Source organism: Tachypleus tridentatus, chromosome 10 (genome assembly GCF_004210375.1).
Source record: "Tachypleus tridentatus isolate NWPU-2018 chromosome 10, ASM421037v1, whole genome shotgun sequence".
In the NCBI taxonomy this organism is placed as follows: Eukaryota; Metazoa; Arthropoda; class Merostomata; order Xiphosura; family Limulidae; genus Tachypleus; species Tachypleus tridentatus.
The window spans coordinates 6,226,558-6,241,802 of record NC_134834.1 but is presented as its reverse complement, the minus strand read 5'-3'; the positions used below and the strand labels follow the sequence as shown (position 1 = coordinate 6,241,802).

Sequence of the window (15,245 nt, the reverse complement as noted above, 5' to 3'; positions counted from 1 at the left end):
GGTCACTAAATTAATGTTTGTATGTGGTACACAGAGAGAAAGAAATGTGTGTAATATCATGGTCACTAAATTAATGTTTGTATGTGGTACACAGAGAGAAAGATATGTGTGTAATATCATGGTCACAAAATTAATGTTTGGATATAATACACAGAGAGAAAAAAATGTGTGTAATATCATGGTCACTAAATTAATGTTTGGATATGATACACAGAGAAAAAGATATGTGTGGAATATCATGGCCACTGAATTAATGTTTGTATGTGGTACACAGAGATAAAGAGGTGTGTGTAATATCATGGTCACTAAATTAATGTTTGTATGTGGTACACAGAGAGAAAGATATGTGTATAATATCATGGTCACAAAATTAATGTTTTGATATGTTACACAGAGAAAAATAAATGGGTGTAATATCATGGTGACTAAATTAATGTTTGTATATGATACACAGAGAGAAAGAAATGTGTGTAATATCATGGTCACTAAATTAATGTTTGTATTTGGTACACGGAGATAAAGATATTTGTGGAATATCATGGTCACTAAATTAATGTTTAGATATGATACAGAGAGAGAAAGATGTGTGTAATATCATGGTGACTAAATTAATGTTTAGATATGATACACAGAGAGAAAGAAATGTGTGTAATATCATGATCACTAAATTGATGTTTGGATATGATACACAGAGCGAAAGTTGTGTGTGTAATATCATGGTCACTAAATTAATGTTTAGATATGATATACAGAGAGATGGAGTAAGCAGATAATATTTAATTAAGAGAGTAAAAAAAGATATTAAACAAGTAACCCATATGTTCAAATAGGCAGGGGGTTTATATAGAATACTTCAAGAAAACAGTGAGGGAGTGTGTGTCATTATGAATAATTCTGTAAATACCTATAGAAAAGTTGTCATGTGAAACAAATGAGAACCCTATAACTACTAGTGAGAAGTTAGGTAGGTAATAAATATACAGTAGGTTTATTTTTAGTTTCTTTTCTTTTGTTTATACTTTAGCTTATATTCCATTTGTATTTGTTAGAGTTAAGTATTTTGTAAACCATTAAGATATATTTTATACACTGGGTAGAAATATTTTGTGATGAGAACTGATGAGGTACAAGTTTTTAATGAGGTGATTAACCAGAGATTAACAAATTGTATTACTTTATAATAGGAAAGAAATCATCTTTTTCTGAGAAAAATTATGGGATTCTTTTAAGATTGTTTTTTACTGCAGTCCTTTGTTATAGATAAACATTGCATAAGAACTATTTCTTTTCTCTTGCATTTAATATTACTTATTTTACACTTATTTGTTATTTCTGTAAGCAAAGCTAATGGAGGAGATTTTGGTAACCCAATTTTGTTCTTATCATCAGTATTATATTATATGGATTTTAATCAACCTTCACCAATCTCAACGTGATGAGATTTTCAGCTCATATTACAAAAGTTAACAACTCTACTGAGCAAAACACTGTTAAGAGTTATTTAAACAGCAAAACATCATTGTTACTGATTTCCCTAAACAATAGAAATCAGATGCACTTCTGGATGAAATGGTTAAACTTTCTTTGTTGGTGTGAAAACACATTAAGAAAACTACAGATCCAATGTTTAATAAGAAAGCAATTTTATTTGGAATGCAACTTTTAGTGTATTTTACACAGTCCAATAGAAATATATATATATATATATACCAAGTTTCTCTATAACTTATATCTCTCTTCAGCAGGGCAGGCTTTGATACAAGTGTTTCTGCCCATGTTGGGAATGTTTAGTAATGGACAAAGAGTTGTAGAAAATCAAACAAACACTACAGCACCAAGGAATAAACCCAAAGTATATAATTCTGATAATCCAATTCTGTCTAGGTGTTGTATATCCATTATATGAAACAACACAAACCTTCTCAAGATACTTCTTATATCCAATAACAAAGTTCCTCTCTGTACTTAACTGTATATTTGTTATATCCAACAATACAGACCTTCTCTGTATGTTTTCTGAAGTTTATATTTCTGACAGCCAAGATTCGTTCTAGGTGTTATATTTCAGACAGTCGAAATCCTTTCCACATATTATACATATATCCGTAACAGTCTTTATTCATTTGAAAAGTGGGTTATACACATTTGACTGATCAGATTCAATGTATATATTAAGAATACCTTTATATTGGAGATTAATTTGAAATATTTAGATTTTAGCTTAATCTTACAGTCGTCTAATGGTCAGCCTGATTATCCAAATCCTTTCTAGGTGTATAAGTAATCGTATTTTCCGAACAGTATATATTTTTGTCTAGTGATTAGTGTATATTCTGTATTCTAGAAAATCCATCTACAAGTTAATGTAACATGATATATTTCTCCAGATTGTGTTCCTTCTAGAGTAACTGTCATAAAGTGGTTACGAATGTGCTCGTGTGGTGAGTGAACTATGCAACTTCCAGTAGTATTTGTTTCACATGGTAAAGATGATGAGTTGTCCACTTATCTATATTTTAATGTTTGGTACTTGATAGAACTGTATAATTACAACAGACATTAGAAAATATTCAATTCTAGCACAAGCTCTTGTACCACAAGAAGTACTCAGTTCTTTTTAACTATAGAAATGTTTGGATTATTGGCCATGATTTTAAAGCAACTAATGACCAACAAATGTGTCTATAGTGATGTCAGTGCTTACAATTTGTACTTTTATTTTTGTTGTCAAATGCTGAATGAAATTTCCCAGTAGGTTTTGTTCTGATTATACAGTCCTACGATGGTTTTACTGTCTTGAAATTGTTACATGTACTATAATAATTCCTGTAAGTAGAATCCGAAACTTATATCCATTTTTTCTCCATCACGTACAAACTTTTCACATAATATCACTTTATGTTTTTACATAAGTGAATCATTTTCATATTAGGGTCACATTTTGTTATGCTTAAAATGTTGACAACCATTGGGTGTAGGTTTCTCTTATCCAATCGCAATGTGAGAGTTTTATCAATAGTTCTACAACCCAAAACTAACAACAATAATAATAATAAATGTTTATTGTTGTAAGCAAAATAATATTTCGACCTAAGTAAGAATCTGTTCTTCCCAATTTGTAAAAAAATCCTTACGTGATAGAAAAAAATTAATATTGTTTTCGAAATCTACACAGATGAATTATGGGAAATACGTTAATAAAACTAAAACAACGTTTATAAAGTTTAGGTATGCAGGCTTGTGTCATTTATAATTCTGAATAAGAAAATTAGTAAAACGTAAAAAGGAACTTTGAACCGCATAAATATCCTGTTAACCAGGAAATATTAATTACAGTAGCTGTTGTAGCAACATTTGCCATAATTTACTACTAATTAGGTAATTTGTTTTGTTAAGTTTCGCGCAAAACTACTCGAGGGGTAACTGTGATAGCCGTACCTAACTTTGAAGTGTCAGACTAGAGACAGCAGCTAGTCAACACCACCTACCACCAATTCTTGGACTGCTATTTACAAAGGAAGTGGAATAGACTTCAAGTTAAATCGTCCTCAAGGCTGAAAGTGTGAACATATTCGATGACTGATTTCCATCCCGCAATTAGCAATGCTGTGCTGGGTCCAATATCAAGCCCTAAATTATAGATCCTTTAACTATTACACATGACAAGTACCGTCAAAAATGGGATAATCGTTAAAACAGAGTGAAGCTAATGTCTTAATAACGTACTTTTTTGTATTTTGTAAACAGTCTCACATATAGACGAGTATACGACAAAACGAACAGAAACATCAAATAATAAGAACGTTATTAGCAAATCGAAAACAATCAAGAACGTAACAACAGAACAGGAAACAAGTTAAGAACATAATGAAAGAACGGGAAACAAGTTAAGAACGCAATGAAAGAACGGGAAACAAGTTAAGAACGCAATGAAAGAACGGGAAACAAGTTAAGAACGTAATGAAAGAACAGGAAACAAGTTAAGGACTAATGAAAGAACAGGAAACAAGTTAAGGACTAAAGAAAGAACAGGAAACAAGTTAAGGACTAAAGAAAGAACAGGAAACAAGTTAAGAACGTAATGAAAGAACAGGAAAAAAGTTAAGAACGTAATGAAAGAACAGGAAAAAAGTTAAGAACGTAATGAAAGAACAGGAAACAAGTTAAGAACGTAAAGAAAGAACAGGAAGCAAGAACACAGCGAAAGGACAAAAAACAAGTCAAGAACATGATAAAGGATCTAATTTATCAATAGTGATGTTGAAGGTGCTGTATCCCAGTGCTACTGACATCTGAAATAATAGAACGAATAGTTAAATGTGTAATATAGGGTTAAACAAAATGTTCGTGTGGAACTGATGGATCCCTTTATTCAACGTGGGTACATAGCATGGCAAAGCTATCTTTTATAGGAAATTTCTTAATTAATTATAAACATCGGTATTACTGTAATTTCTCTACAGCTATAAGTACAGATAGCCCATTGTGAAGCTTTGTGCTTAACAAGCCGCGGGGCAGCGAAGATAAGGGTTTACAAAATGTTTAGTACCACGTAACAAAAATATAAAACATTCTGTTCTACATGTAAACACGTTCATTGGAGGGTGTTAGAACCAAAGCTATTTAGATGAGTGCGGTCATTATCACAAACTGTATTGTCATATAGGTATTCCCGTATACATAAAACCTGACGACTCTTACCATCACAGAAGTCGAGCGTTCGGACTGCTATATCACAGAATCTATATCATTTAACGAAACCAAAACCTATAATTTGTCATCAGCAAATATACGAATACAGGTCTGAACCATCGTCTTTGTGTAAATAGAAACTGATTTGAAAAAGTTATTGTATCACATCAATTATAAGAAGAAATAGTGTACCACAATAAGGCGGCACTTGTCAATGAAACCTAAATAAACTTAGTCTCTGCCACAACGGCCATCGTTTAAATTATTTATAAATTGTTACGAAAAAATAAGCAAAATTAACATTAATAACACAAAAAAGCATAGAACGTAAAGGTAAAGGCTTGGTTACTATAAATCATTAAAATTAATTACAAGATTTTCATATAATTAACCATTAAATTCTGGTAGGAAGGAAGTAAATATTTTAAATGCTCAAATATTGACTGGAGTTGATTTTGGAATCCATAACAGGTAGTCAAAATTGTTTCAAAATTACAATAAAAATCTTTCACGAAACAAAATTCTCAATGCTAAGCAAATTTCTTGTGTGTTTTGTAATTTAAAGCCAGGTTTTTCAAACAGTATATTAACAACATTAGTACTTTCAAATATTCAGTTGAAGGCAGTGTTCATATAAAATGTCACTGAGCAACTTTTAATATGTATATTTATATATTTATATATTCTTTACATATAAGGTGATTCTCCTGACTTATCACCATCAACCACGTGGAAGAAGCACCTTACCCCTGAAAGTGGGTAATAACTGGCCTGGGGAGCTCTACGTTGAGCTTACACGACTTATTTCGGTTAATGTTAACCCTTCTCTTCATCTGGACGAATTGTAAAATGGGGAAGCCCGACACAGGACGCTAAAATATAGCAAATGTATGCTGACCAGTACACAGGTATGTTGTAACCAGCAGCCTTTTCTCAGCTGATCATCTTAGTGTGAATAATAAATGTTTCACAAACAGTATCTTACAGCTGTCTCTAGCCAACGAACGTCTCGATGCATTATGGCCCAGGTAAGTAAATATAAAAGTGTCTTCCAGCAAAAACCGCTGTATGCTGCTGACGTCATGGTCACTAAACATAAAAAACAGATGAACACCGGATTCGTCCTGAGCCATTTTAGTTTTGAAGTAGTTCATCTTGTTCTTATTCGTCAGTAGGCTGTAAGGTCACAGGAAATATCTGTTAACAAAAATTGTATTAAAAGACTGGATATTTTAAAGTAATGAAATATGAAAAACAGTCTTTACTAAACCATTAAACAATGATTGACCATACTGCAGTAAAGCTTGTTCTTGGGTTATGAAGTTGTAAAATGAAATATTAAACAATTATTGACCATACTGCAGTAAAGCTTGTTCTTGGGTTATGAAGTTGTACAATGTAATATTAAACAATGATTGACCTTATAGCTTCATTAAATTTTGGTGCTTGGTTATGAAGTTGTACAATGTAATATTAAACAATGATTAACCTTATTGCATTAATAAATCTTGGTGATTAGTGATGAAGTTGTACAATGAAATAAAAAATGATTGATTTTATTCCTTTACTAAATTTTGGTGTTCGGCTATCAAGTTGAACAATGAAATGTTAAATAATGATTGGCCTTATTGCTTCAGAAAGTGTTGGTGACTAGTGATAAAGATATACAATGAAATATAAAACAATAATTGATTTTATTGCTTGCATAAAATTCCTTGTTTACTGATGAAATTGTACAATGAAATATTAAACAATGATTCATCGTATTCCTTCATTAAATGTTGGTGTTTGGTAATGAAGTAGTAAAATAAAATATTAAACAATTATTGGAGTTATTACTTTAATAAATCTCGGTGATTAGTGATGGAGTTGTACAATGAAATATTAAACAACGATTTTCTTTACAGCTTGAGTTACTGTTTGTATTATTTATTATAAAAATGTACAATGAAATATTGAACAACGATTGGCCGTATTACTTAAGTAAATCTGTGTGTTTAGTGAAGAAGTTTTACAATGAAAAATTACACGATGACTGACCATATTGCATCAGTAAATCCTGGTGTTTCGTTATGAAGCATAGTAAAAAATGATTGACCTTATTGTTTCAGTAAATCTTCTTGTTTAGCGGTAAAGTTGCACAATGAAATATTTAACCATGATCGACATTATTGCTTCGGTAAATCTTGGTGTTTGGCAATGAAGTTGTGCAATGAAATATTAAACAACTATTGACCTTATTGTTTCATTAAATCTTGCTGTTTGGTTTTGATGTTGGATATTGAAATATTAAACACTCATTGGCCATATTCCTTCATTATATTTTGGTGTTTCATTATGCAGTTGTATAATGAAATATTAAACAATGATTGAACTTACTTCTTCAGTAAATCATAGTGTTTGGTATGAAATTTTACAATGATATATTAAACAATCACTAACCTTAGTGCATCAATAAATTTTGGTGTTTAGTGATCAAGTTGTATGGGTGATTGGTTATGAAATATTAAAAAAATGATTTATCTTATTGCTTTTGTAAATTTTCATGTTTGGCTATAAAGTTGTGCAATGAAATTTAAAAACTAATGGACCTTACTACTTCCATCAATAATGGTGTTTGGTTATAAAGTAGTAAAATGAAATATTACAAAATGATTAACCTTATAACTTTATTACATTTGATGTTTGGTTATGACGTTCTACAATGAAATCTTAAACAATGATTGTCCTTATTGCCTCATTAAATCTTGGCATTTTTGGTTATAAAGTTGTACAATGAAGTATTGAACAATGACTGACCTTATTGCTTCATTAAATCTTGGTGTTTAGTGATGAAGGTGTACTATGAAATATTAAACAATGATTGAAGTTATTGCTTCATTAAATCTTGGTATTTAGTGACGATGTTGTACCATAAATATTTAACAATGATTGACGTTATTGCTTCATTAAATCTTGGTGTTGTTTGGTTTTTACGTTGTACAATGAAATATTGAAAAATGACTGACCTTATTGCTTCATTAAATCTTGGTGTTTAGTGATTAAGGTGTACTATGATTGACCTTATTGCTTCATTAAATCTTGGTGTTTTTTGGTTATAAAGTTGTACTATGAAATATTAAACGATGATTGACCTTATTGCTTCATTAAGTCTTGGTGTTTTTTGGTCATAAAGTTGTACAATGAAATATTAAAGAATGATCTTATTGGTTCATTAAATCTTGGTGTTTAGTGATGGTGTACTATGAAATATTAAACAATGATTGACCTTATTGCTACATTAAATCTTGGTGTTTTTGGTTATAAAGTTGTACCACGGAATATAAAACAACGATTGACCTTACTTCTTCATTAAATCTTGGTGTTTTTTGGTTTTTAAGTTGTACAATGAAATATTAAACAATGATTGACCTTATTGCTTCATTAAATCTTGGTATTGTTTTGTTATAAAGTTGTACTATGAAATATTAAACGATGATTGACCTTATTGCTTCATTAAATCTTGGTGTTTTTTTGGTTATAAAGTTGTACAATGAAATATTAAACAATAATTAATCTTATTGCTTCATTAAATCTTGGTGTTTAATGATGGTGTACTATGAAATATTAAACAATGATTGACCCTATTGCTACATTAAATCTTGGTGTTTTTGGTTATAAAGTTGTACCAAGAAATATAAAACAACGATTGACCTTACTTCTTCATTAAATCTTGGTGTTTTTTGGTTATAAAGTTGTACAATGAAATACTAAACAATGATTGACCTTTTTGCTTTATTGAATCTTGGTATTTTTTTGGTTATAAAGTTGTACAATAAAATATTAAACAATTATTGACCTTATTGCTTCATTAAATCTTGGTGTTTAGTGATGGTGTACTATGAAATATTAAACAATGATTGACCTTATTGCTTCATTAAATCTTGGTGTTTTTTAGTTATGAAATTGTACTATGAAATATTAAACAATGATTGACCTATTGTTTCATTAAATCTTGGTATTTTTTGGTTATAAAGTTGTAAAATGAAATATTAAACAATGATTGACGTTATTGCTTCATTAAATCTTGGTATTTTTTGGTTTTTAAGTTATACAATGAAATATTAAACAATGATTCACCTTATTGCTTCATTAAATCTTGGTGTTTCTTGGTTATCAAGTTGTACAATGAAATATTAAACAATGATTGAACTTATTGCTTCATTAAATCTTGGTGTTTTTTGGTTTTTAAGTTGTACAATGAAATATTGAACAACGACTGACCTTATTGCTTCATTAAATCTTGGTGTTTAGTGATGAAGGTGTACAATGAAATATTAAACAATGATTCACCTTATTGCTTCATTAAATCTTGTTATTTTTGGTTTTTAATTTGTACTATGAAATATTAAACAGTGATTGACCTTATTGCTTTATTAAATCTTGATGTTTTTTGGTTTTTAAGTTGTACAATGAAATATTGAAAAATGACTGACCTTATTGCTTCATTAAATCTTGGTATTTAGTGATGAAGGTGTACTATGAAATATTAAACAATGATTGACCTTATTGCTTCATTAAATCTTGGTATTTTTTGGTTTTTAAGTTGTACAATGAAATAGTAAGCAGTGATTGACATTATTGCTTCATTAAACCTTGGTTTTTAGTGATGAAGGTGTACGGTGAAATATGAAACAGTGATTGACCTTATTGCTTCATTAAATATTGGTGATTTTGGTTATAAAGTTGTACAATGAAATACTAAACAATGATTGACCTTATTGCTTTATTTGATCTTGGTATTTTTTTGTTATAAAGTTGTACTATGAAATATTAAACGATGATTGACCTTATTGCTTCATTAAGTCTTGGTGTTTTTTGGTTATAAAGTTGTACTATGAAATAATAAAGAATGATTGACTTTATTGCTTCATTAAATATTGGTGTTTAGTTTTGAAGTTGTACTATGAAATATTAAACAATAATTGACCTTATTGCTTCATTAAATCTTGGCATTTTTGGTTATAAAGTTGTACAATGAAATATTAAACAATGATTGATCTTATTGCTTCATTAAATCTTGCTGTTTAGTGATGGTGTACTATGAAGTATTAAACAATGATTGACCTTATTGCTACATTAAATCTTGGTGTTTTTGGTTATAAAGTTGTACCACGAAATATAAAACAATGATTGACCTTATTTCTTCATTAAATTTTGGTGTTTTTTGGTTTTTAAGTTGTACAATGAAATATTAAACAATGATTGACCTTATTGCTTCATTAAATCTTGGTGTTTTTTTGGTTATAAAGTTGTACAATGAAATACTAAAAAATGATTGACCTTATTGCTTCATTAAATCTTGGTGTTTTTTGGTTATAAAGTTGTACTATGAAATATTAAAGAATGATTGACTTTATTGCTTCATTAAATCTAGGTGTTTTTTGGTTATAAATTTGTACAATGAAATATTAAACAATGATTGACCTTATTGCTTCATTAAATATTGGTGTTTAATTTTGAAGTTGTACAATGAAATATTAAACAATGATTGACCTTATTGCTTCATTAAATCTTGGTATTTTTGGTTTTTAAATTGTACTATGAAATATTAAACAGTGATTGACCTCATTGCTTCATTAAATCTTGGTGTTTTTTGGTTGTTAACTTGTACAATGAAATATTGAAAAATGACTGACCTTATTGCTTCATTAAATCTTGGTATTTAGTGATGAAGGTGTACTATGAAATATTAAACAATGATTGACCTTATTGCTTCATTAAATCTTGGTATTTTTTGGTTTTTAAGTTGTACAATGAAATAGTAAACAGTTATTGACCTTATTGCTTCATTAAATCTTGGCGTTTTGTGGTTATAAAGTTGTACTATGAAATGTTAAACAATAATTCACCTTATTGCTTCATAAAATATTGGTGTTTTTGGTTATCAAGTTGTACAATTTAATATTAAACAATGATTGAACTTATTGCTTCATTAAATATTGGTGCTTTTAGGTTATAAAGTTGTACAATAAAATATTAAACAATGATTCACGTTATTGCTTCATTAAATCTTGGTGTTTAGTGATGAAGGTGTACAATGAAATATTAAACAATGACTGAACTTATTGCTTCATTAAATATTGGTGTTTTTTGGTTATAAAGTTGTACAATGAAATATTAAACAATGATTGACGTTATTGCTTCATTAAATCTTGCTATTTAGTAACGAAGTTGTACTGTAAATATTAAACAATGATTGAAGTTATTGCTTCATTAAATCTTGGTATTTAGTGACGAAGTTGTACTATAAATATTAAACAATGATTGACGTTATTGCTTCATTAAATCTTGGTGTTGTTTGGCTTTTAAGTTGTACAATGAAATATTGAACAATGACTGACCTTATATATGCAAAAACGGCTCATTTGGGTTGAGAAAATATTTTGCATAGAAGAGCGAACAACCTTATTGCTTCATTAAATCTTGGTATATTTTGGTTATAAAGTTGTACTATAAAATATTAAACAATAATTGACCTTATTGCTTCATTAAATCTTGGTATTTTTGGTTATAAAGTTGTACAATGAAATATTAAACAATTATTGACCTTATTGCTTCATAAAATATTGGTATTTTTGGTTTTTAAGTTGTACTATGAAAAATTAAACGATGATTGACCTTATTGCTTCATTAAATCTTGGTGTTTAGTTTTGAAGTTGTACAATGAAATATTAAACAGTTCTTCTTGGTGTTTAGTGATGAAGTTGTACAATGAAATATTAAACAGTTCATCTTGGTGTTTAGTGATGAAGTTGTACAATGAAATATTAAACAGTTCATCTTGGTGCTTGGTGATGAAGTTGTACAATGAAATATTAAACAGTTCATCTTGGTGTTTAGTAATGACGTTGTACAATGAAATATTAAACAGTTCATCTTGGTGTTTAGTGATGAGTTTGTATAATGAAATATTAAACAGTTCATCTTGGTGTTTGGTGATGACGTTGTACAATGAAATATTAAACAGTTCATCTTGGTGTTTAGTGATGAAGTTGTACAATGAAATATTAAACAGTTTATCTTGGTGTTTGGTTATGAAGTTGTACAATGAAATATTAAACAGTTCTTTTTGGTGTTTGGTTATGAGGGTGTACAATGAAATATTAAACAGTTCATCTTGGTGTTTAGTAATGAAGTTGTACAATGAAATATTAAACAGTTCTTCTTGGTGTTTAGTGATGAAGTTGTACAATGAAATATTAAACAGTTCATTTTGGTGTTTAGTAATGAAGTTGTACAATGAAATATTAAACAGTTCATCTTGGTGTTTGGTTATGAAGTTCTACAATGAAATATCAAACAGTTCATCTTGGTGTTTATTGATGAAGTTGTATTATGAAATATTAAACAGTTCATCTTGGTGTTTAGTGATGAAGTTGTACAATGAAATATTAAACGGTTCATCTTGGTGTTTAGTAATGACGTTGTACAATGAAATATTAAACAGTTCATCTTGGTGTTTAGTAATGAAGTTGTACAATGAAATATTAAACAGTTCTTCTTGGTGTTTGGTTATGAGGGTGTACAATGAAATATTAAACAGTTCATTTTGGTGTTTAGTGATGAAGTTGTACAATGAAATATTAAACAGTTCATCTTGGTGTTTGGTTATGAAGTTCTACAATGAAATATTAAACAGTTCATCTTGGTGTTTATTGATGAAGTTGTATTATGAAATATTAAACAGTTCATCTTGGTGTTTAGTGATGAAGTTGTACAATTAAATATTAAACGGTTCATCTTGGTGTTAGGTTTTGGAAGTTGTACAATGAAATATTAAACAGTTCATCTTGGTGTTTAGTGATGAAGTTGTACAACGAAATATTAAACAGTTCATCTTGGTGCTTGGTGATGAAGTTGTACAATGAAATATTAAACAGTTCATCTTGGTGTTTAGTAATGACGTTGTACAAAGAAATATTAAACAGTTCATCTTGGTGTTTAGTGATGAGTTTGTATAATGAAATATTAAACAGTTCATCTTGGTGTTTGGTGATGACGTTGTACAATGAAATATTAAACAGTTCATCTTGGTGTTTAGTGATGAAGTTGTACAATGAAATATTAAACAGTTTATCTTGGTGTTTGGTTATGAAGTTGTACATTGAAATATTAAATAGTTCATCTTGGTGTTTGGTTATGAAGTTGTACAATGAAATATTAAACAGTTCATCTTGGTGCTTGGTGATGAAGTTGTACAATGAAATATTAAATAGTTCATCTTGGTGTTTAGTAATGACGTTGTACAATGAAATATTAAACAGTTCATCTTGGTGTTTAGTGATGAAGTTGTACAATGAAATATTAAACAGTTCATATTGGTGTTTGGTGATGAAGTTGTAAAATGAAATATTAAACAGTTCATCTTGGTGTTTGGTTATGAAGTTGTACAATGAAATATTAAACAGTTCATCTTGGTGTTTAGTGATGAAATTGTACAATGAAATATTAAACAGTTCATCTTGGTGTTTGGTTATGAAGTTGTACAATGAAATATTAAACAGTTCATCTTGGTGTTTAGTGATGAAGTTGTACAATGAAATATTAAACAGTTCATCTTGGTGTTTAGTAATGACGTTGTACAATGAAATATTAAACAGTTCATCTTGGTGTTTAGTGATGAAGTTGTACAATGAAATATTAAACAGTTTATCTTGGTGTTTGGTTATGAAGTTGTACATTGAAATATTAAATAGTTCATCTTGGTGTTTAGTAATGACGTTGTACAATGAAATATTAAACAGTTCATCTTGGTGTTTGGTTATGAAGTTGTACAATGAAATATTAAACAGTTCTTTTTGGTGTTTGGTTATGAGGGTGTACAATGAAATATTAAACAGTTCATCTTGGTGTTTAGTAATGAAGTTGTACAATGAAATATTAAACAGTTCTTCTTGGTGTTTAGTGATGAAGTTGTACAATGAAATATTAAACAGTTCATTTTGGTGTTTAGTAATGAAGTTGTACAATGAAATATTAAACAGTTCATCTTGGTGTTTGGTTATGAAGTTCTAGAATGAAATATCAAACAGTTCATCTTGGTGTTTATTGATGAAGTTGTATTATGAAATATTAAACAGTTCATCTTGGTGTTTAGTGATGAAGTTGTACAATGAAATATTAAACAGTTCATCTTGGTGTTTAGTAATGACGTTGTACAATGAAATATTAAACAGTTCATCTTGGTGTTTAGTAATGAAGTTGTACAATGAAATATTAAACAGTTCTTCTTGGTGTTTGGTTATGAGGGTGTACAATGAAATATTAAACAGTTCATTTTGGTGTTTAGTGATGAAGTTGTACAATGAAATATTAAACAGTTCATCTTGGTGTTTGGTTATGAAGTTCTACAATGAAATATTAAACAGTTCATCTTGGTGTTTATTGATGAAGTTGTATTATGAAATATTAAACAGTTCATCTTGGTGTTTAGTGATGAAGTTGTACAATTAAATATTAAACGGTTCATCTTGGTGTTAGGTTTTGGAAGTTGTACAATGAAATATTAAACAGTTCATCTTGGTGTTTGGTTATGATGTTGTACAATGAAATATTGAACAGTTGATCTTTGTGTTTAGTGATGAAGTTGTACAATGAAATATTAAACGGTTCATCTTGGTGTTAGGTTTTGGAAGTTGTACAATGAAATATTAAACAGTTCATCTTGGTGTTTGGTTATGATGTTGTACAATGAAATTTTGAACAGTTGATCTTTGTGTTTAGTGATGAAGTTGTACAATGAAATATTAAACAGTTCATCTTGGTGTTTGGTTATGATGTTGTACAATGAAATTTTGAACAGTTGATCTTTGTGTTTAGTGATGAAGTTGTACAATGAAATATTAAACGGTTCATCTTGGTGTTAGGTTTTGAAGTTGTACAATGAAATATTATATAAGGAGAGATAATTGGGAATCCAAGGAATAAGGAGTTTGGAAGATAATTAATTTTATCGAAGTTTTATAGTGAAACAAGTTGTAATTGAAGTCACATTTATACAAGTTTAATTAGTGTTATGTTAACAGTATATTGTAATATTACAACCTTGTGTATTTTTTTTATTGGAGAGATTAAATTTCCCATACATGTCTTTTCACCAAGTAACAAGTGTTATACTCACCTTTATTGCGTGCCTAATGCCTCTTCATGTGAAGAGAAAGGTGATCTGAGCGTGAAAATGACCTTTGACATAGCTGGCACTTAAATGGTTTTTGACCCGTATGTTTGCGGTAGTGACGGGTTAACTCGTCTGACCTCGCAAACTTCCACGTGCAACCTTCCCAGGTGCAGGTGTAGGGCTTCTCACCTGTAAAACAGGTAGTTCTATTTTACAGTCAGTAAATACACAAGCTTAAATAAAATACGTTAATTTATTCATAGATATCTGCATTTTGTGTTAGTAGAAAAATGAAAACAATAAAGAACTTTAATTTTTATCCATTGTTTTAAGTTTATGGAATACAATGAAACACCTTTAACCACAGAAGCTACAAATACACAAAATAAAATTA

At 29.3% G+C, this 15,245-nt stretch overlaps 1 protein-coding gene across 1 annotated transcript in view; it reads right to left on the bottom strand.

Moving 5' to 3' along the window:
• Nucleotides 1-1,632: 1,632 nt before the first annotated feature.
• LOC143228687 (uncharacterized) overlaps nucleotides 1,633-15,245 on the bottom strand; it is a 67,628-nt gene continuing 54,015 nt past the window's right edge. The window contains exons 4-5 of the mRNA XM_076459948.1: nucleotides 14,855-15,040; nucleotides 1,633-5,889 (exon numbers count right to left, since the gene is read on the bottom strand). Coding sequence (XP_076316063.1) covers nucleotides 14,868-15,040 — 173 coding nt within the window. The 3' untranslated portion in view covers nucleotides 1,633-5,889; nucleotides 14,855-14,867. The remainder of the gene's footprint in view (nucleotides 5,890-14,854; nucleotides 15,041-15,245) is intronic.